Source organism: Nothoprocta perdicaria, unplaced genomic scaffold (assembly GCF_003342845.1).
Source record: "Nothoprocta perdicaria isolate Ctin4 unplaced genomic scaffold, notPer1 scaffold_22, whole genome shotgun sequence".
NCBI classification, from domain to species: domain Eukaryota; kingdom Metazoa; phylum Chordata; class Aves; order Tinamiformes; family Tinamidae; genus Nothoprocta; species Nothoprocta perdicaria.
This window is the reverse complement of record NW_020455415.1, coordinates 3649328-3671211: the sequence shown is the minus strand read 5'-3', so window position 1 is coordinate 3671211 and position 21884 is coordinate 3649328. Positions and strand designations below refer to the sequence as shown.

Sequence of the window (21884 nt, the reverse complement as noted above, 5' to 3'; positions counted from 1 at the left end):
TATGTAATCTTTACTTTTCAGTAAGAGCTAACAAATTCCCTGACTAAATAGCATGTTTATGTCTAGGGTCAGATTTAAATGAATCCTTCCCATGGCTGGAAACTTAATTAGATTGCATTTGCAAGTCCTTTAACATTTTTTTTTTTACAATCTCTTATGATTCATGGTTGATTACAAGCTAATATGGAGCCAGTCTACCTTCCTCCTTGCCCTCTTCCTTCTACTTTTTTAATCTAGGCTATAAAATAGTTTCTGTTTTTTAGTTCTGCTAACATTTCTCTTTGAAGAGCGGCGCTGCTTTAATAAAGAATAGGAAATGAAATTCCAGCTATGTTACACTCAATCAGATTACCCTGGACAAATGAAAAGTAATTCTGCCTCCTTTAATGCCATTAGAAGAATGGATATTGCAGGATTCTCGGTAGGTCACAGCATGCCAGCGATCGGGGCCTGATGTCATCCACCTTTTGGTGACACCCGCCTGCCTGTGGCTGGGAGATGTCCCCATGGCGAGGCGAGGATGCGGTGACCCCTGTCCCAGCCGAGGCCACCACGGGCCCGTGCCCAGCGCCAGGCTGGCACCGCATCCTGCTGCRGGCTGGGCACTAAGGACGTGCTCGAGGCGGCGGGGCCGCGTTCAGCTGCTTTCCCGCACGCTGTGTTTCCCTCGTGTCCTCGGCACGTCCTGGGGAAGTTGCCGGGCTTTCGGGCAATGTCTGTGGCAGGAGGGGAGCGTGGTGCTTGCCTTGCATAACGCCCTGTTCACCTCCCTGTGCCTGCTTGCTGGATCACCAGTTTTGTTCRCTTTTGTGTGTGTTCATAGAATCATAGAATCATAGAATGCCGAAGGTTGGAAAGGACYTCAGAGGTCATCGAGTCCAAGTGTTCTTCTTGAGTGTTCTTCAATCTGAAACAGTGCCATAAAAGAGAACATTAAAACATCCTTTCTGATGCGTTAATCAGAGAGAGACAATTGCACATAGCATTTTTCCTATTAGTAATCTTACTCATTGTATAAACTCAAATAGTGCTAAACCAACCTCGATTCCTTTGCATGATTTTCACCCATTTCATCATCCTGTACAACCAACTGATGAAATAAATTTCTCAACACAGTTCTGAAAGACACAGGCAAATTATCTCCTTCCCCAAGTGAGCTCTACCGAGCAGGCAGCTGCAGTGCGGTGTCTTTCCCACTTCCCACTGTGTCCCTTGGTACAAGCTGAAGAAAAACAAAGCAGAAAAAAAGAAACCCTACTTATTTTATCGTCCCACTTTGCCAATATCTGGAGCACTCTCCACCTTGGTGCTGCTGCTCCCTATTAGCCACATCAGGAGCAGGGGGCTAATAGCTGAAGCCAAGAGGTAGGAGATATAGAAAGAAGAAAAGTGGTTTGGTGGGTTTGGCTATACAAGTCAATTCTCAAGATAYAGCTTTCTTTTTAAAATCCCTCTTATTTAATAGTTTTAAGTAAAAGTTGGCCTTATGTAGCGAGGCTTAYCATAGCATTAGGCACTCTGAATATGGCCAGGTTCCCTTCTGAGCACATTAGTAAAAATGCAAAACAATTCAACTTCAGTAAAGGAAATATCTGTTACATTGAAAGAAATACTATTTCTTCCTAGCTTACTGTTAGGACTTGCAGTCAAAAYAGACTTTTCATTACTAGTGTTTGCTTTGAAAAACAGTTTCAGCAAAGTGATATGGGATTAAGAGACCATATTAGTGAYATAGAGCTTTTGCTAGCGTTTAGGAGTGAAGTTCAGCCACTTCACAGCCACCATAATGTTTTGGGGAGATCTTATCATAAGACTGTTTATACTTTCAGTAAAACTGAACATAAAGAAGGAAAAGAGTGTTTTTCCACTATGAAAATGTGGAAATTTAGTGCTTTTTGGTTACATTTTTTGTACTTTATAGCAGTATCGCTTTGGGGGGTATGGTTTAGGATCCACTGCAGCTCTCAGTCAAGTTAATGGGAGTTGGATCASTTCCTTCAAAACATATAAGTAAAGTCGAGTTCAACGTGGAAACAAGCAGATGTGGTTGAGCACATGCTCCATGTGCCATGCGTCCTGGCCGCTAGCTGAGGGACCTCCATACCTCATGTTTCCCAAACAGAGCTCTGCAACAGCCTTGTGAAAAAAGTCTTTTTCACAATATAATAAACTCTGCTGTTTATTATAATGGGGGCTGATACTGATAAGGCTGTTTCAAAGAGCAGCACCATCCAATAACCATGGGCAGGACAGAGGGAAAAGCTCTTTGAGGAGGTGGTGTGGTCATTCATAGGGCACCTTCCACCTGCGTTGTGGAAAACAGTCTGTGAAGAACTAGCAGGGTGGAGGATGGTTGTGGAGTTAATCATGACCATGTGCAGGCATTTAGCAAGGTATAAATGGTAGCACAGGTGGCCCCAGGGCTGTTTTCTGACTCACCCTTCTGCATTTAGAAAGATGGAGAAAATGCTCTGATAAAGGTAAGTTCTTACACTCTGTTGTGTAAGAACAAGAAATTGAAATAAGACCTGTGATCTTTTCATACTTGCCTCCTTTTTCTTCCCCCAAATCTCTGTAGCATTGAGCACTGCTGAACGTCCCTGTCTGTGCACTAAGAGTTAGATATCTTAAAGATCCTTATTGGAACATGGAGTACTCACTGTTTTACTTGGGATTAGTATAATTATTGTGGGAGATGCACAAGAATTTGGAGCAAYATTTATTGCACTGTTCATATATTGAATAAATAGATGTTTTCATATTTGTATAATGATTCTGTATGGAGTGCTAGTTTAATGAAAAAATCTTCTAATTACATCATTACAAAATCTATATGTAAAGAAGAGTGTAGAAACTCTTAGCACATTCTACTTGTTGTTTTTGTAGGAGTATGTGAAAAAACAGGTAGCTCTTGTGCATAGGAATGAGGATAATCCTAATATAGCCTAAAAGGTAGGTGGTTTTATACAGCAGAAGAAATGAAATTTAAAGGCCTTTTCCTAAATATTTCCAATCAGCTAACATATTTTGACAGTCTTAGAAACCACATACTTTAATAAATTGATGGAGAGGTTCCACTGGCTACTTGTGTCGTGAGAGACTCATCCCTCATGGACAGGATACAACCAGCTTAAAGCTCAGGAGGGACTGGGCTTAACTGGTGCCATAAAGCAGTTGAAGTCAATTCAATGAAACCAAATATTTCATTTTTGGTTGGATCTAGCTCAGAATAATTAGATTTTTTCAATATGAAAAGTGTAGCTTTGGAGGAGAGTTTGAAGCTTTCTTGAAGATAGCAATGCCAATTTTATTTTATTTTTTTGTCAATAATTAATTCTCAGAGCTCYGCTAAGTGTTGCGTATGAGAGCCAATGCCCACTGGAGCACCAGGCCCTCAGATAGGTCGGACTGCCCRGCCACAGCGGTGCCGATCGGTGCCATGAGATGGGCCCAGCCGCTGGACCCTGTGGGGCTGCGGCAGAAACGGTCCCCACGGGGGAGTTCACCAAAGTCACGGGGGTGAAGGGCACCAAAGTCACAGGGTGAAGAGGATTTTATTCAAGCCCATAGGGCCCATGGTGGTTACTGAGCACTACAATCAGGATCTTTCTTTTTTAAAAATTTGATTGCCCACACATGAGATGGAAGGCAGAGAAAGGGCTGTGGCAGCACAGAGTCCTGTGATCTCCCCTTGCCATACAATCAGAAGAGCTCTGCAATTGAATATTTGACAATAATCACTGCATTTTCAATAGGAATGATATAAAAGCAAATATCAAGGCTTCTAGCTGACAAAAGCAGGATACAGAGGGAAAATATGAAAATAGCAACTTACTTCAGCAATAAAGAGAGTATATTTTATACTGCAGTTTTTCTTTTTGTTAAATCATGACTTTCTAGTAAATGACATCCCAGAAGATATTTATCAAAGCAGGAAAGCACTAGAAAGGAGCACCCTGCATTCACTTTAATATTTCTCCTTTTCTTCTGACATTTTCTTGCCTAGAGATCTAATTCCATTAAATATGTACATTTTTGACTGGAAGACTTCTTCATGTATCTTTCAGATGAATCTTAAAAGTACATAAGGTCTGTAGGGCAGGTTTTTTTAAGTGCAAATGAGGTGCGCAGTAGAATATTGTCTATGAGGCTTTTCAAATTATTTATATTCCTGCAGTGCTTTACCTTTCTCTTTCTGTGATAATAAGGAAGAAGTGAAAGAAGTGAAACTCCAATGCCCCTTCTGTGGAGCACTGTCAAACAACATTAGTCATATTTAATATCTGACATACAGGAACTCACTTTGGCTGATCTCCATTTTTATTGGATTTATTAGACGTTATCGTGCCTGTAACTTTCTCTGATCCCCATAGTGCATCGCAGTGTTAAACCCCGTTAGGCCCGTGATTGTTCGGTGTTAGAGCCCTGTTACACCCTTGTGAAGGGATATAAATTAACGTTTGCTCATTAAACCTGCTTTGCAGTACACGTGTGTCTGGGGTAGGGATAATGACAGTTAAATGCTCTGCTGGCCCCCAGCCATGGCAGTATGAGCTTTTCTCCTGTGACCTGTTGAAGTTGGCCATGTGGGTGCTAGGCCTCGTGGTCAGGTACTTGGCTTCTGCAGAAAGTGGTGTGGGGGTCTCTAAGTGACCCTTTTCCCCACTGAAGCACTGACATGATGCTGTAAGAGGTGCTGCCTCATGTGTGGTATAAATCCAAGGTCCTGGCGATCATTAAAGATTTCATTGCTCCCTCTTAAGAATTAGTTAAGGGTGTTAATCCTGGTGTCCAGGCCAAATTGCTCCTTGAGTAATTATAACCTGCCTAAATGTCTGCCGTTCTGCTTCTGATGCTGCTAGTGTCACCCTCCTCTCATTTATTGCTGAGAATCTCGTGCCTTATTTCACATTCCGCATTCAGTGCCTTATCTCGCAGTCATGCAATAGGCATAGCTGTGCTTTGCCAAGAAATATTTAGAGCTAGACTGCTGTAAAGGCTCTCCTGCATATATCCCACCTAAGCTTCTGCACTGCCTCGGGTGACCAGCTGCTCCCCCTTAGGTGAGCAGCAGCTATCGAAGCTGAGCAAGGTCAACAGAAAATGCCTTGTTCCTGATTCTCTGTTACTGCCCCATGGATCTGCTGGATGGAGCTGGGGCCCCTTTCCAGRAATTTAGTTTACTGCTAGCTTACAGTTTGCAGAATATAAATACGACTTGTTTGTGGTCACCACTAAGACAAGCCTAAGCCCCAAACAATTGACACTACTGTATTAAAACATGGCACTCTCCCAGTGACAAACTGTACTTGTGTACAAACTCTGTAGCTTTGTGGTTGCCTCTGAAGTTCAGCTTCTTGCTAGATTTGGAGCTTAAAACCATGGCCATGATTTTCATGACCATCTTCCGCAACAAAACTTCTCCTGTTTTCGCCATTGAACTTCATTCAAGGTTTAGGCTGGCATAATGTTGCCTTCACCTGAATTTTGCAGAGTGTTTTCGCATTTACATGTGTCCTCTCAATTTTCTTTCCCTTTCTGGTTATCACTCCCACATTTAGAAGGAAATAACCATCCCGTTCTGAACTGGATTCCTTTCGTTTCCTGGCTAAGCCAACCTCTGCCATTCAGCCATGGACAGGGACCCTGTGAATATGGTTGTTCACTTTGTCCCTTCCTGACAACCTGCTTAGCAGTCCCTAGGTCCTTCCTATTAAATGTGGTCTCCTCCAGTTTCTCTCCTGGAGCCTGAGGTGCCAGCCAGTTCCTAGTGTAATAAACCTCACAGCCCTGCAGCCCACTGGGACCCCAGTCTTGTTATGGGCCTATTTTTCCTGAAGTTCAGGGAAGTGGTTGGTGTCCTGTAATTGTTGCTGTGTTGTATGGAATTATTTCCCTTTTCTGAGTCTTAGTTTGGCTTTCAACCAGCACTGAAATTTACTGTAATAACTGCACTTGGCTTTTGAGAGAGCTGAATTCGAAGAATAAGTCATCCAACTTTGTTTGCTACAAGTTATGATAAATTATAGTGCAGATGTTGAATWACATCTGAATCTTTTTACCTGCTCATGGAGTTTCGGTGCCTGCTGGCCTCTGCAATGTGTTGTCTGACAACATCTCCCATCAGTTTGCTGTATTCCCAAAAGTACTTGAACTGCTGCATTTTTAGTTTCAGTTTAACACTAGGAGAGACGAGAACTGCCCCTCAGTGTTTCCTTCCCGTAGGCTGCTCTTCCTTTTCCATGCATATGTGCCATCCCCAGGTGTTTTGATAGCATCTCTGCTGTTACGTCCTAGAAATGCATCAATAAATAAAAGTGCAAAGTAAATAATCACTGTCAGCAGTAATATATAGTTGAGACAGCACCTTTTGAAATATGCAGAGGTGAGAGTCTGTGCTCCCTTGAAGAGCCAGGACTTGCATACACTCTGCCATATGGTTACAGACACCTATGGGATCCAATAAGTCTGTCAGCAGTTTTTCATTTGCACTCACATAGTAGGATGCAAGGTGCATGCATCTCTTCATGTCTTACATGTAAAACATCTAAAGACAATAGGTGAGACATCAGAAAGATAAATATATAGCCAAGCCCCAAAGAGACAGTGCAGGTTAAAAAAAAAAAAAAAAATCTGCTTTGTTTTTAACAGTCTGCCACAGGGAACTGGTTATGAGAAGGAATAAAGCTAAGTATGAAAAGCAGTTTCTTCTTTTTCCACAAGCTGTCCCTTGCCTCCATCTCAACAAGCCAGAAAGAGCTACTGTAAAGCTTCTCTTGTCCCCACTATATTAGATAATCATTAAATTCTTGTTTTCTTTTGTTCCTATTTCTGCTATTGATAGCAGCCTGAGGGAGAAGGGGTGGGGAAATAGGTTGCTCCTGCAAAATCACTGCAGGAGAAATAGCCAGGACATAAATGATAGTGTTTTGGCTTCAAAAGGGTAAGCAGGTGTCTTAGGAGTCCCAGAAGAGCGATGTGCAAGCTTGTACAAACAACCTCAGAATCATCCTGTTTGTTATTCACACAAACAGAGTTGAAACCAGCTGAATTCTTCAGTTCCCAGAATTCAGGCGGTGCACAATGGCCCGTAATGAAGAGCACCTGTGCTTACCTCAATTACTGTACACAGCCGAACAACAGCAAGAAGGGCTTTCAAGAATATATTTTCAATAATAGATTTAGTTATGTCTTTCATAATTGGATTCAAAAGCTCAAAATTTCATTTTGCAACTTGTTCATGAAATTTGTATGAAAAAGTCTGGCATTTATTCAAAAGAAATACTCTGCGAACAAGAAATTGCAAAACAGCCAACTGCTGGTAACTAAGCAGCCAAATTATAGTCCAAGCACTTGGCAAATACACCATCTTTTTTATTATTTCAGTAATTGAATTTCTGTTAAAGCGTGGAGCATAATTTAACATCAGGAATTTATTTATAATACAATAGTGTTTCAGTAATAAATGCATTATTATTGTCACTTTTAATGGAGTCTTATGTATTCCCTCGGAGACTATGTGGCAGACTCAAGACAACCACTGCATCAGTGTTGTTTGTAGACAATTGAATTAATTGGAGACAGGGTCATTAACTCGACCTGAATACCTCTGATTGCTTCTGTAAATAAGGTTAGAGAGCAAATGGCTAATCTTTGTTGTCATTATAGATTCTTTTTACATTTTCACACTGCCTTGTATATTAAGATCATTTTGCTAAGCAGCTTTTTAGGCTGTCGTCGTGTTTACAGTATTGTCTTGCATGGCATACAACCATAATTGTATCAGACTTGCATTTCATTTCCCCTATCTATATAAAACATGATGCTGGAGAGAGACCTAGTCTGAATTGCAGCACATAAAAACCATTGGACCAACAAATTAATAAACCAAAATGAATAAACTGTAGCATTAAAAAATAATCAAATCACAAACCAAAAGTTGATTCTGTTTGCTTTTGTTTGAAAATTCCAACCTGCGAGTGTTGCCAGTGACAATAGCACGAGTCCATTCCTGGGCTGGGAACATGACCCACAGGCCCAGCGCTGTGTATACCAGTCTGTAAGTTAAATGTTATCTGCACTTCTGGCTTGGATTTTCTTGGAAAAGGAGCAGCAGGCTGTCACTTAAGCACAGATAGAACCCAGATATTTTTCGAGGGGAGGTCCAAAAAAAGTTGTGAGCACATTGTTCCATTTCTCAACAAACTTAATAAAGAGAGAGCCTGAACGGCCTGGGCAGGCAGGCGTCGGGAACGAGAAACACCCTCAGCTCGAGAATGAGGTCAGGTTCGTGTTGAACTCGGTGATACCAGCTTGTCATCACTCCTGTATTCCACTGTATACTGCAGAAAAGACATTGCTTTCTCAGAAACAGTCTTGTAAGTGGAAGAAAACAGCTGGCAGTGTCTTGTAATATGCCTGGTATTTGCATGTATTTCTTTCATTCTAAATTTATTCTCAAGATGGGCCAGAACCCAAACTCCAGATATGCAGCATGAGTTATCCACACTCTGGAGCCAAGTGTGGGATCCCGAGTCCATCTGTAACCTAGACGATAAGTGATGTGTTATGAATTCAGACTCAAAAATAACAGCCTTTCCACTTCAAAACGAGCAAGTACAGCTTTCAGCTTCAAAACTCTGCCCATGTCAAACTCCCATTGACAGCCTGTTGGTGCAGGAATCCAGCCTGACTTCAGTGTGGTGGGAGGAACATGCTGCCACTCCGTGTTTTCTTTCATCAGCTTTTGCACAACTCACTTATAGAAACGTTTAAGAATGTTATTTTATCAAAAAGACAGGGGAAGAAACTAAGGATGGAATAGGAAGTTGTTCTGAGTTTGAAAGGCAGCATGTGGATTTACATAGCAGAAGAATCTGCAGGATTAGTAGCCCCAGTAAACACGCAAATATTTCCATAGAGCCAAGGCATTTGCACTGGCATTGGTATGTGCAGATCTGCAGTCTGGCTCTCCCAGCCTTGCAGGTTTTTGCTTTGAAAAAGAGGAGAAGGATCAGCCAGATATCTTCCTACTGAGCTTGGTATTGATCTGAAATGCAGAGTGAGCCCTTTTCTAGGTGTGAGCCCCGTCTCTGCCTCTGCCCCCATGTGTTTCTGGCTGGGTAAGCACTGGCGGGGCTCCTCTTTGAGGCTTGCTACAGAAGCAGTCAGTTCTGCTCTCCCCTTGCACCATTTGTACTCCCTACCACTGCAGGGCCAGCTTTGGAGCTCTCCCTTGGTTAATTTAGATGCATTATCCATGATACCCCAAATGCTGCAGGAAAAAATAGCAGGAATTCTGTAAATCTAATGTAGAAAATAAACAGGTAAGTATTTCCGTACTTCCCTGCTGGTAGAGTGACACGTTGTCCCTGATTTTTGTCATTAAAGAGCAAGAAAGCTTCAGGTCTTGTGTAACAGGCAATTAACCACTGTGCTACCGCAGAGCATGGAGAGGTTGAGGCTGCCTGGGCAGCTGTGTGAAGAGCACATGTGCACCTCGCTAAAGGAATGATTACTGAGCTGAAAACAGTAAGAAGTTCAAGGGAGAAAGCACTTTGCTTATTTACTTCTGTGTTTGTGGGGTTTTGGTCCTTCCTGACCTTGACTTGTCAGCAGACCTTTTACAAATCACTGTCAATACGAGAACCATTCATCGGCTGGAGGGAAAAAGAGATGGTGGTAACGTAAAAGAATCCATTTATTTTAAGTCAGGAACATGAGCATTCAGGATGAAATCCTCTTAGCTGTAAGCTGAAATTAGTGAGCAGATATTTTAACTAATCCAAAGCCCCACATGGATTTTTTGTTGTTGTTGTTCTCACTGAAGAAAATAGACAAAATGTTGCCTCTCTTAGTACCTTACAGACCAAATCTCCTTTGTCCTCAGGACTGTGGTCTCTCTGCTGTTCTTGGCTCCCTCTCAGGGAATAGGTGTGTTTGTCCCTAGCTCGCCCAGGCTGGGTTCCTCTTGTTCATGCAGGGGAAGCAGCAGCCCTGTTTCCTTTTAAATCAAGCTGACTTTAGGTTGCCCCTGGGAAGGCCAACAGGGTCTCAGTTCTGTGTTGGATGCTGATGGAAAAGGCTGAAAGGCAAGATTTTTCAGCCAGATGAAGCTAAAGAATTAAAGATTCTGCATTTTCTTTTGCTGTCAGTCAAAATAACAGGCATGCAAGATTCAGTTTAAAATAGCTGAGCCTTTTGACTTAAAGGGTTTTCATGTAGAAGATTTAAGATGTCAGGTTTAAACATGACACTGATAGTATTAGGCAAAGTATGGGAACAGATTCTTGTAGTAACTGTCATTTTTTCTGACTGTTTATTAATGGTCTTTTGTGATTTATAGTGAATGTTGTGAAAGATCTTCAGGTCTATTTAGCACTGAAAGAAGCACCTTTTTTTCTTTACATGAATATATGTCATAATTAGTGGTGGATGCTGCTTAAAGATTTAGGTTTATCTTTAACATAATATCCTTCAAGACAATAATTAATCCTAAATAGATTGAATGTTTTTTTCATCAATCAAGAAGTGTATTACACAACTGGCAAAAATTAAAGGCAGTAGAAGGAACTCATATTAGGGAGAAGCAAAAAGAGCCTGGATTTTCACTCCAGATAAAATTTATTTCAAGTGGGTAAAAAATTCTAAGGAAGGCACCTGTGTTTCAACATTCACCTTTATTAATACTTCATTTTAGAAGTAATATTAATATTTGTTAAACTTCAAAACCAGGTCATGTGTTCTGATATACATCTTTATATCCCTGAAAGGCTCTGATGGTACCCAAGAAATTCATCATGTGCTTTTAGAAGTACTAGTTCATCTTCCTTGCTCTGGTCTAGGCATGATTATACTGATGATCTGCTGCCAAGAGTTTCCCTCAGAAAATAAATCCTCAGGTGGTTTTGTGCATTGATGTTGTCACCTATGCACAGCACACAGGGTTGGATGGCTGTGGTCTGTAAAGCTGAGGAAAATCAGGATATGCCTTTTGGCAACTGGTGGTTTAAGATTTTTTTTTTAATATTGGAAAACTTGGAGGTCTTGTTTTGTATGTGGGAAGAAAAAAGTCCTAATTTCTTGTGTTGTCRATTACTTCTGCTTGTTTGACTAGGATGTTAAAATTAATCTTTTCTTGGATAGCAGACAAGGAAGGAAATGTTGGGAATTTGGAGGCGTTATGTGGATCCATTCCCACCAATGTGGCCCATAGCCCCCTGGTCTGTTCCACTGGGCCCCAGAAGCTAAATCCTCTTCCCTGTTAGAACTGAAGTAGAAGAGTCAGTACTGAACAGCAGCCAATTTACAGTGTTTGAGAGGAGACGTTTTTATCATGAGCTCACCTGGATATTTGTGATGAAAGGAGTAAAATCAAAGTTCAAATGAGTTACTCGTCAAGAAGTATTTTATGTGCCCTTTAAATTATGAATTAGTGGAGGGGTAGGTGTGTGCCTGTTTGCTAACTTTCACAGATGATCCACAAAATAATCTGAAAGATGCAGTATTCCACATTTCCTTTGTGGAAAATAAATCCACTTCTGTGCATCAATACTCATATACTCAAATACTCCTGATTCAGTATGGCAATACTGATATAATAAAATGATTCCGTTTACATCAAATGGGGCCCTTTGGAGTCGCACAGTAACAGAGAGTATTCTTGTTCTTCTGGATGCCAAACAAGCTGAAGCACATCAGGCCATAGTACAAATAATACTCTCTGACACCTGAATCCATTCACTGCAGTACTGTATATCAAAAAGTCTATATACATTGCATTCCCTGCATAATATCATGCTCAGAAAATTGTTTTCAAACTCTGAGGTGAGCAGGGTGATGCACGCACAAATCATGGATATAATATTGCTTTTAATATGCAAAATTCCCATCCCTTCCCTGTCAAGTGTGTGTAAGAACACTGTGAAATTGGAAGGAGGGCTATTACCATACCAATAGTTCAGAAAGTTTGTATGTGCACCGTTGGGGATGTGCCATTAAAATTCCTCCTCTTCTGCCATTTGTTTTCTATATTTTCACAGGCAATTTGATGTTACACCTGTGCTTTAACACAGGTGTGATTAAGAGTCAGAGTTTACTGTAGCCCAGCAATAAAACCAGGAAAAGGGGCAGAATGAGATTCAGCAGTAGGAACAGTGCCATGCTTAAAGTCACATTGCAGATGTCTATGCACAGTTCCACCTAGGATTTGTGGCTAATGTAATTCTTTATTGGAAGGCTTTGACCTTGTTACGGATTCTTGGCAGCTTTTCCCCACTCTATTCATTACTAATGCAAGCTGTCAATCACTTTAGTTCTGCTTTGACATAGATTGTGGCTCATAGGAGTTAGCTCTGTCATTCTTTTTATTTCTTTCATCTTTACTATCCTTTTTTATGGTCTTTAAAGCTGGAAGTATAAAAGGGTTGTATGTACGTGGAAAAAAAAATCTGTTTCAGTAACTCTATCAACCTAGTTATAAACAGTCTTTGATTAAAACAGTTGCTTTGAACACTGTAAAATGACAATGTGCCTTTTTACATACAACATCTTGTAAATTACCCTCCCCCTCAACATAAATCAGAAGTCATATTTGCATTACAGCGTTCAGGATTGATACAGGCTTACACAACCTGAAAAGCATATTATAGAGGTTTCCCTTCTCTATGTGTTTTGACATGACAGAGCCATCGGAAGTGATGTCTTATTATGAGCACTAATGTTACCTGAAGTAACAGTTTCCACACCTTATTTCATTTCATTGGACATGGCTGCTGGTTAATATTTAAAAAAGACTTGGTACCAGTTTTCAGTTCCTGGGTCTACCTATCTTTGAAAGTTTAGAAATGAATCCTACTAGCCTGGTGATAAATAATTTAATAATAACCAATGGAAAGACAGTGAAAAATCATTCACAGCAATCATTTTCTTTAAAATGCGATCTAATGGCAGTCATATATAAGTTTGAAGATACAGACATGAGCAATTCATTATTTAAAAAAGAAAAAGCTCCCTTTCATATTATAGGAGAATATAACTCCTTGATAATTGGACAAGAATAGAAAAGAAATAAAACTTCATTATTGAGCAGTTATGGTATTAAATTCTGACACTAAATATTAATCTGCAAGGTGCTGCTCTATTATTCTCTGCTAGAATAATGAAGGAGCTTTTCTGAATATTTACACAGAATGCAGCCATGCCRATGACTCATGTTGATGTCCTTCATATTCCTACTCCTTTTCTGTGGAAATGGGCTCTCTGGAGGAGAGATTGGGCTAGATTCTGAAAAGATGAAGCAGAATGAGGTGTAGGGAGAGGGAGAAATGGTCGCATCCCCCAAGACTGAGGTTGCACCACCCCTTTGTACGTGGTGTAGCCTGCTTGTAGTGCACAAAAATCTTAGCACTGGGTCCCCATTTTTCAGCGCCCTGTGCAATCAGAGCCTTTGTTCTCAAAAATTTTCAGCTTAAAAAGGCAAGTTAGATAAAGGGTAGGCAACATAATCCCCCTTTTACTCAGCAGGAACTGATGCACAGAAATATTTCTTCTCAGACACAAAGCAAAATTCATCCAAGTCTCAATCCAGTGCCTTAGCAGCGAGCCCAGCCGTGCTCTGTAGTCTGCAACATCTCTCCCAGTGCAGAGCTCCCCCTTTTCCCTATTTCGTTTGGCTGAACTTTCCCTGCAAACAGACTCGCTCAGCAGAGCGGCCTTTGTAGAGCACTGCTTCTTGTGAAAATACATTGCCAGCATTGAGACACTGTTGACTCACTGGTCAGTTCCCATATACATTTTCCCACTGCCCAGCAGTGCCCTGCTTTCTCAAAGTTTGCATTTCGATTTCTGGATAGAGCAGTGGAACAAGGGGCCAATTCATCATTACCCTAGAAAGGGAGGGTTGGGGTGAATAAAGCTATTGTCGGAGTGCACAGCCAATTTGCCAAATTCTCTTCACAGCAATTAACCTGCCTACATCTAATTGGGGAAAAGTTCGGGCGGATATCTGAGGACTTGTTATGAACTTTTGTTCTTTGAGGAGTTTTACTGTCGTGGTCTGAATTACACATTTCTTTTACACATGTATTTACAGGGTAAAAAGTTTCTTATTTTTCTTACTAAAGAGTACTGAGTTTTAGTATCACACGTTATCTTTGTTGTAAGTACCAGGTTTAATCTTGAAAGCCATTTATTACAATATTAGAGTAAATGATGTGTTAAAAATATTATAATAACAGTCTAGATGACAACAACAAAAAAGTGTAAATTGCACATTGGCCTTCACTTCTCTAGGCGGTATAATAATCCAGACACATAATAACGCCACGTCTGCTTTAATCGGCACTGGAAAAAGAGTCTGTGAGTTACAGAAAGAGATGAAGTGAAGGGAGACACTTAAATTTAAGCAGATCACCCACATCAGTGAACCACAGCAGAAGAAAGGCTAGTGGTGTGTTTGATAAGCTTGATACGTTCCCCACGAGGAGCTGTCAGCAGTTGGCTCTGATAGCTGCTCTTGACAGATGCCACACACCTGCAAGTCCCAGCAGCTCTGCACTGCAAACCCTTGAGCTCCAAAGTGCAGAAAACCACTGCCAGCTACCAGTGATCCTCGTGTTTGTCCCCTCCAAGACATTTCTCATGTTGCACTTGGTGCCCACGCTGTGCATAGCAATGCTGCCGAGCAGCAAGGGACGTGCGAATGGGCTGCAGAAGCGGGAAGAAGGGCAGTAGGGGAACACCAAAGGACGGCTTCCTTCCAGCCTGCAATGTGCACGTCTGCTGTAGCTGCTGCACTTGTCTCATACTGGTCAGGCAGCCAGAAGTGCTGACTTGTCTGCTGGAGGTGTTACGGTGGTGGCCTTTGCTGCTGGTGGAGATCTGGTTATTCTGCTTTCAGCAGTGGTGTCACTCCCGTGGCACCAACTCTACCCTAGTAGGAGAGACCAAGTCTGGGGTGGGGAGAGCAGCTGCTCATTCAGGTGGTGTGTTGGACAGGAGTCTGGCTGCTGTGTTGTGGTTGCTTTTTCCTCCCAAAAGCACACCTGTGGTCGCTGTTGGTAGTCTGAGTAGCTTGTGTAAGGCTTCCACCCAGAACTCAGCTCAGGTGAGGCACACGAGGTTTGGAAAACGCAGAGAATAAAATGAAATATATGACCAAAGTAACGCTCCCATTAAGGGCAGAAAAGCCTTGCAGTTACAGAGTCTGGGTCTGCCCTGGGGATGAGGATGATCATAATACSGCTAATGTTTGTTTTGTGTGTTTGGATTGCAAGATCTTTGGCCCAAGGACTGTGTCTCATCATGTATTTATACAGATCCCATCACAGCAGGTCACTGGTCTTGGTAGGGGCCTCCCATCMCAAGCGATAATAATGAACTGGCTTTCTTCTGCCCCTTATTTACCCAAATAACACTGTGTTCCTTTGTTCAGCATTGTTTTTATTAATTTTTTTTTTCCGTTCAAATGAAATAAAAACATTGTCCACCCAAACACTGAGGAACAATATGAGTGCTCATCTCCTGCTGGGAAATAAAAATTCAGGAGTTTCAAATATCAGTGCTTCCTGCCCCCTTTAGTCACTTTGAGGGCTTGTGTCTGATGATAAAATGCTTTAAATCCATTTTAAACCTTGTCCGGGCTGGCATTCCTTGCCAGCATCTTAGCAACACAACAAAGCTTGCTTTGAAAGTCTCTTAGAGAGGCAACCCCCAGTTTATGTAGTCAATACTGATGTGAAGAAGTCCTATTTTATTTGTGTAACAGCTGCTTGAATGCGTGTTTGCAGAATCTGTCCCAGAATCTTTGAAAACATGTGATTTAGTTTAAAGCTGAAGAAGTCTTTGGGAAGAATGCAAACCAAACGGTTCTTTTTTAACTACTAGATTGATTTTAAGAAAAATGCAGAGTTAGACCTATAATTTCTCCATTAAATTCATTTTATTTTTGGAAGCAAGGATTCTTTCCCATGATCTTGTGTATGAAAGGTCTGTGTGCTTTCTTCTGCTGAACAGCATTATAAGTTGATTGTGTATAGCTATATGCAAGATCTCTCTGTCTTTAGCTTTGGGAGATGCTAGGAAAGGTGTTAWCTGACTGCGTTGCAATGCTGACAAACAGAATTGCACCTCCATGGTGAAAAGCAAATACTTCAAAAATCTGGTTCAGGAATGATGTGTGCAGCATGAAACCGCCCAGTGTAGCCAAGGCATAATTTTATTATCCCAGATGAAAGACAAATATGACCTCATTTTGTTTTGTATGAAAACCATTATTTTGAGTCTGTCTGGTTCCTGCAAGCTTGCTGAGCTGTGTTATTCAGTCATGTTTGGCATATGATAACCCCTCTGAGGCCGGTGTGCGGCAAGATAGAAAATAAGGCCAGGTTGGAGCTGCCGTCTATTTGCACGGCTCACGCTTCCTCTCAGAGCTCTGTGTCGGATGGTTACAGTCTGTGACAGGACAAATCCCATCATTTCATAGGAGCACGTCCTGGCCATGGGGTCAGTTCTCCGGAGTGCGGATGGACAAGGTTGTAGTTAAAGGCCGGGAGATCTGGGCGCTGGCTGCAGCGGGGCTGGCTTCTCCTCTGAGGCCCAGCAAGAGCTGATGCCCGTTACAATCAGATACCTCAATGGGAGCAAATTTCCAAACACTGACAACCAAAATTTTCTCTTTTTCAAAGCTGGTGTTTCAGTTTGATTTTCCAGAATGGATGTGCTGTGTTTTTCAATTCAGTCTGGGAATCCTTGAAAATTTGTCCTTTTTTTTTTTTTTTTCATGTTCTTTCTTCCTGTAGATAAGTGTAAGAAAGTAAGAAAACTCAGATATCTTGCATTTTACTAAAGAGGAAGGATTTTAAAAAAAACGAAAAGAAGTGGAAAATGGTTTCTAAACATTGAAATAAAATATGAATTATAAGATCCTTTTTTAAATTCAGCAATGTTTAATTACATAACACTTAAGGAAATTTCCATTTTTTTAAAATCATGCCTTCCTTTGCTTTACCCTCTCCTTCCAACTGAAATTTTGCAACTAACTCCATTGGAGTCAGTTGAGTGAAGAGCCTCTTGAAGAAGGGAGAGAAAAAAAAAAAAAAGTATATGCATCTAATGAGCAACGAAGTTAGTGATCTGTAGCAATTACCCAAGTGAGTAGTTTTGTCTCATTAATGCACCCTGAAGCACCAAGCTGTTTCGGCAATGGGCACTGCAGGCCCATTGTAATGCTCAAAGAGGCAGTTACGGTACCAACCACCGGGTAAGGGATAGGTTTACCGGGAAGGAGGGAGGGAGGAAGCAGCTTAGTGTAAGAAGAAATTAAAGACCATATATAAATGTCACCCAAGCCGACGGCAATGCTTCTAAAGACTGGAGTGGAGCAAGGTCAGACTACAGTTTTTTATGGCCTTCCCAACTTCCAGTTTCATGGTTAGGGGATTTTTCAAGAGATTTTTCAAGAGGGCACTTTGATGTGAGTAGCATTTTTGCTTTGAAAGGTGAAGGAGGGCCTGTACACGGCTTACTTGAATCCTTCTTGAAGTAGAAAAGCAGATTGTAGCAATGGAGGGGAGGGGATGTTGTAACTCCTGGGCTTCTCCTGACGATTCCATGTGCGACACGCACACACATATGATCTATTAAGGTGACCTATTGAATATCCATAAAGGAGAACTAGCAAATGGTGTCAATTTTCAAACACTTTGCTTTGTCAGCTTCACAAATTTAAAATCAATCATCAAAAAGCCTCTGTATAGATCAGCTGAAGAGACATAAAACCTTATGGCTAGCTCCCTGACAAAAATATTTAAAATTAAACATGAGTTTATAAAGACTCTGTCTGGCAGATTTCCATAATGCTARAAACAGGGGTCATCCAAGCTCTCAGTCTTGAAATAAGTGCTGAGGAAAAGCAATGACATGCAGTGCTCTGCTAATAAATATGCCTTGGAGGACAACTGACTGAGCACACTGAAAACCAGACTTTGTAGAGAGGCATATTTTTAACATGAACTCCATCTCCTCACTGCATTATCATAAACATGAGAGAAAAAGCAGCTACAAATAAAAAATTCTTGGGCAGTCCCTGGAGAGTTGTCAAAAATGTGTAATTTTAGTGCACCACAGTGTAGAAGTATTCATTAAAATGAATTTTTAAAGTGYCCTGTCCAATATGAGTTGTCTGATGCCCTTCCTTTGATCATAAATTATGGATGAACTGGTAAAAAACRAGGAAGCCACGTTGTCAGTAATAAATTATTTAAACGTGATTGTTAGTTTTTGCACTCATTGGTCTAATTAGCTCTGACTTGTGACACYAGAACATTTCTCATTTGAGGATGATGATGATATTATCAACGCCATGGTCAGTGTGCCCCAAGAAGTGCAAACTCATCATGTTCCTTTGGTCTGCGTGCAGCAGAATGGCCCCTTGGGTGGCTGTGGTGGGGTTTGTGTTGAGGAAGGCAGGTGTGAGTGGGGTTCACCAGGCACCTTTCCCAAAGGAACCTCTTAAAAACCACCCTCTAAAGCGAAGGGCTCTTCTCCCCACAGCGGCCTGCCCGTGCCCGCGGCGCACGCGGCCGGCTTGGCCCACTCCAGCGGCGGCTCTGGCAGCTCCAGCGAGTCGGAGAGCAGCTCCGAGTCCGACTCGGACAGCGAGAGCAGCTCCAGCGACAGCGAGTGCAACGAGGAGTCGCGCAGCGCCACGCCAGAGGTAAGGCCGCCCGGCCACCCCCGCGTGCTGGCACGGCCAGGTGGCAACGGCCGCCTTGCAGAGCACTGAGGTTTGGCACTCTGCGGTGCCACCTGCTTTTCTCTGCCTTTCCCCTTTTACATGGGTGACCCACATAGTCGTTCTGGCTTTTGGAAGAATCCTCCTGGCCTACATTTGAAATGCTTTAAAGAAATATTTAGATTTTTGCCAGTAGCTAGAGAAGATTTTATTGACATAGTGTTCAGCTGGGACTAAGGAAAGGCAACACGACAAAACTGTATCTTCAGGGACCAGCTAAACTTTTTAGTTGTATTAAATTTCTCCAGGGCCACATTGTAAAGCAGATAAGGAAGCCTAATTAACCATAAATACTCCATAAATACTCCCATAAAACTAGCAGTCACCACTGCTTGACTGAAATAAAAGGGTATGTTAAAAGCACCCTCATTTAAAGGGAAAAGCATTGCCTGTGTCTGAGATTTCCTCCTTGCCATTCTTCCCACTGCAGCCTGAACCCCCTTCAACAAACAAATGGCAGCTGGATAAGTGGCTAAATAAGGTGAACCCCCACAACAAGACCATCATCAACAGCCAGAATGAGGTGCACGGCGAGGCCAGCTCTCAGCCCCCAAGCAACCAGCAGACCGAAGGGCAAAGCAAAGGGAAGCTCAGCAGCAGCCTGCCCCCAAGCGATTCCAAAGACCGGGCGATCCTCAGTCCCATCCGAGAGAAAGCCAAACCCCGGGTTGCCCAGAAAACCCCAGAGGCAAAGAGCTCCAAGCAGAAGTCGCCCGCTCATAATGAGCCAACTTCACAAAGGACTACTGGGAAAAAGCAACCCAAAAAGGTAGAAAGGACTTCCAGTATAGAAGAGTATAACTGGCCCAAACCAAATAATACCAGCAACACTCCCAAAGAAAAAGACACCCAGGAACCCCCTGAGCAGCCAAAGGTTCGAACTAAAGCAGCAGTTGGGAAGACTGCTCCAAGGAAAGAACCACGGACCAGCACAGGACTCACGTCTGAGAAGAAAAAGTACAGAGGCCCCAGCAAAATAGTCCCCAAGTCCCGGGAATTCATTGAAACCGACTCATCTACTTCTGATTCAAACACAGACCAGGAAGAGAGCTTGCAGGCGAAGATACTGCCACCTTGCAGTGGGGCCACCAATGGCATCAAAGTGAAGGACTCTGGCAGTAACATCCTTAGCGTAAGTAGTTTAACCAGCAACAGCAGCAACACRTCCATCGACCAGACCAGCAATGACTTAGAGGAGCAGCTCTTTTCTCCCATCCCAATTGTACAAAATGAACTCCTGTCCCCACTGAGAGAATATGAAGAACTCAAATCTCTTTGGGTCAAAATAGACCTTAGTTTGCTCTCTAGGATACCTGGACAAGAGCCTTTTGAGACCACGTCTGTGAAAAGTGAAGCAAGGGAAACAAATGTGAAACACAGGCGACCATCTCGAGAGTCCCCTACCCCAGCAGCTGAAAAACCATCCACAAAATCCAAAAGGAAACACAAGGTAAGTCATTTCCATTGCTTGGAGGAAAACACTGAATCTCTGTGTGTCTTAAGGTCACAACTGCACTCAGGGGTTTCTGCACTACTGTAGTCTTAGGGGCATCGCAACACTAAGGCTTTCTCCCTTTTACAAAGGGCATACATTCACAAGAGCATTACAAATTTACATGAGAACCTATTAACAAACAAACTCCAGCTGTCAAAATCAATGGATAATGTATTTTTTTGAGATTTATCTTAGGAGCTTTTCCACTATATTTGCTCACTTACCCACTAATCTGTAGCAGGACTCACAATAACTAGTGCGGATTACTAGGGTTCAGTCATACTCTGAAAGTGTGACTGCTGTTTGGAAGGGAGGATTTTATTGTCTGCAGAATTAAGACGTTTTCACCACTGGCTTAAACGGGCATGGCTTCATTAAAGTCAATGGAAAGCTGCTTGCTTATGCTTCTGGTGATTTTAGTCTTTATACTGTTTCGTTATATAAACAAATGCGCTTCATAGAAATATAATTTGCTTAACTAGCTGCTCTTCCTGTGCAGCTACCTGAGAAAGAAAGCATGTTTTGACTTGAGGCATTGTGTTTTATCATGTGTTTTATGTTATTTGTGCCCAAAGGTATCCTACTTTATGGGATATGACAGTGCACTTCAAACTAAATGTCTTTTCAGAGAAGAAACTGAGGTTTTATTTTGTAAATGGGGTTTTTTTTCCACCTGAAATGGTTGTGCTCTGGTCTTCCTGTGAGAAATCATCATAGCATATTTTTTTTACCTAAAATTTTATAAATCAATGTGAATGGGACTTCAGCTGTCAGTTATACTAGACTTCTCAACTGTATAAAAATGCTGAGTTAGGGCAATTCTGTGAGGGAGAGTTAATACAAGACAAAGTAGACAATGYGAGGCAGACGGAGGGTCTGCTGCCCCTGCCCATGTGAGTTGCTGCACCAACTGTTCCCCTCTTGAGCTAAGTGGAAATAATCACATGAGTCAACTCAGCAGGCTTTTATCCAATTTATATTATAGCTGTACACTGAAGGCCGAGAAGTAGGGAAGGAAGGAAAAAAAAAAAAGGAAGGAAAGTGGCAGGGGATAGATAAACATCAATGTTTATGTGAATCTCTAAGTGCACCAGGGTTCACATTAATTATATGAAAATGCTTGCTAGGTAACTTAGTGGAGTGTCAGTATGGTGGAGTAGGAATCCTGAAGAAGAGCATGGTATTGGTAATTAAACTTCAGGCTTCTGGGAAAAAAGGATTATATGAAAATTGGAAACTCAACTTCAATAACTTGAACTGYGTCAGAAACCAACAAAATGAAAAGAATCTCACCCAGAGATTGCACAAACACAAACTAAGCTCCAAAACAGCCTGCTCAGTTGCTGTATGCAGCTGTATGTGTTGCTACCCAAGAGGAAACAAGCCAATTAGGATAACTGTAGGGTATATCAACAGTTAAAACAGGCCAGGAAGAGCCTGATTTGGGTTTCTAAATCATGCTATTAAAAGATTTATTTTAGCCATCTACTAGTGGCCTTGAAAGATGATATGGGGGTTCCAGTGACAGAGCAGTAATCAGCTTTACTTATATCATCCCAGTTCAGACACAGGAGTCATGCATCAGGGAATCTTTCA

At 41.9% G+C, this 21884-nt stretch overlaps 1 protein-coding gene across 1 annotated transcript in view; it reads left to right on the top strand.

The window, feature by feature from the left end:
- The window catches only part of AFF2 (AF4/FMR2 family member 2), a 319079-nt gene that overhangs the window by 269928 nt on the left and 27267 nt on the right, over nt 1-21884 (top strand). Inside the window, exons 10-11 of the mRNA XM_026039130.1 lie at nt 18553-18715; nt 19224-20243. Of these exons, the coding sequence (XP_025894915.1) occupies nt 18553-18715; nt 19224-20243 (1183 nt within the window). The remainder of the gene's footprint in view (nt 1-18552; nt 18716-19223; nt 20244-21884) is intronic.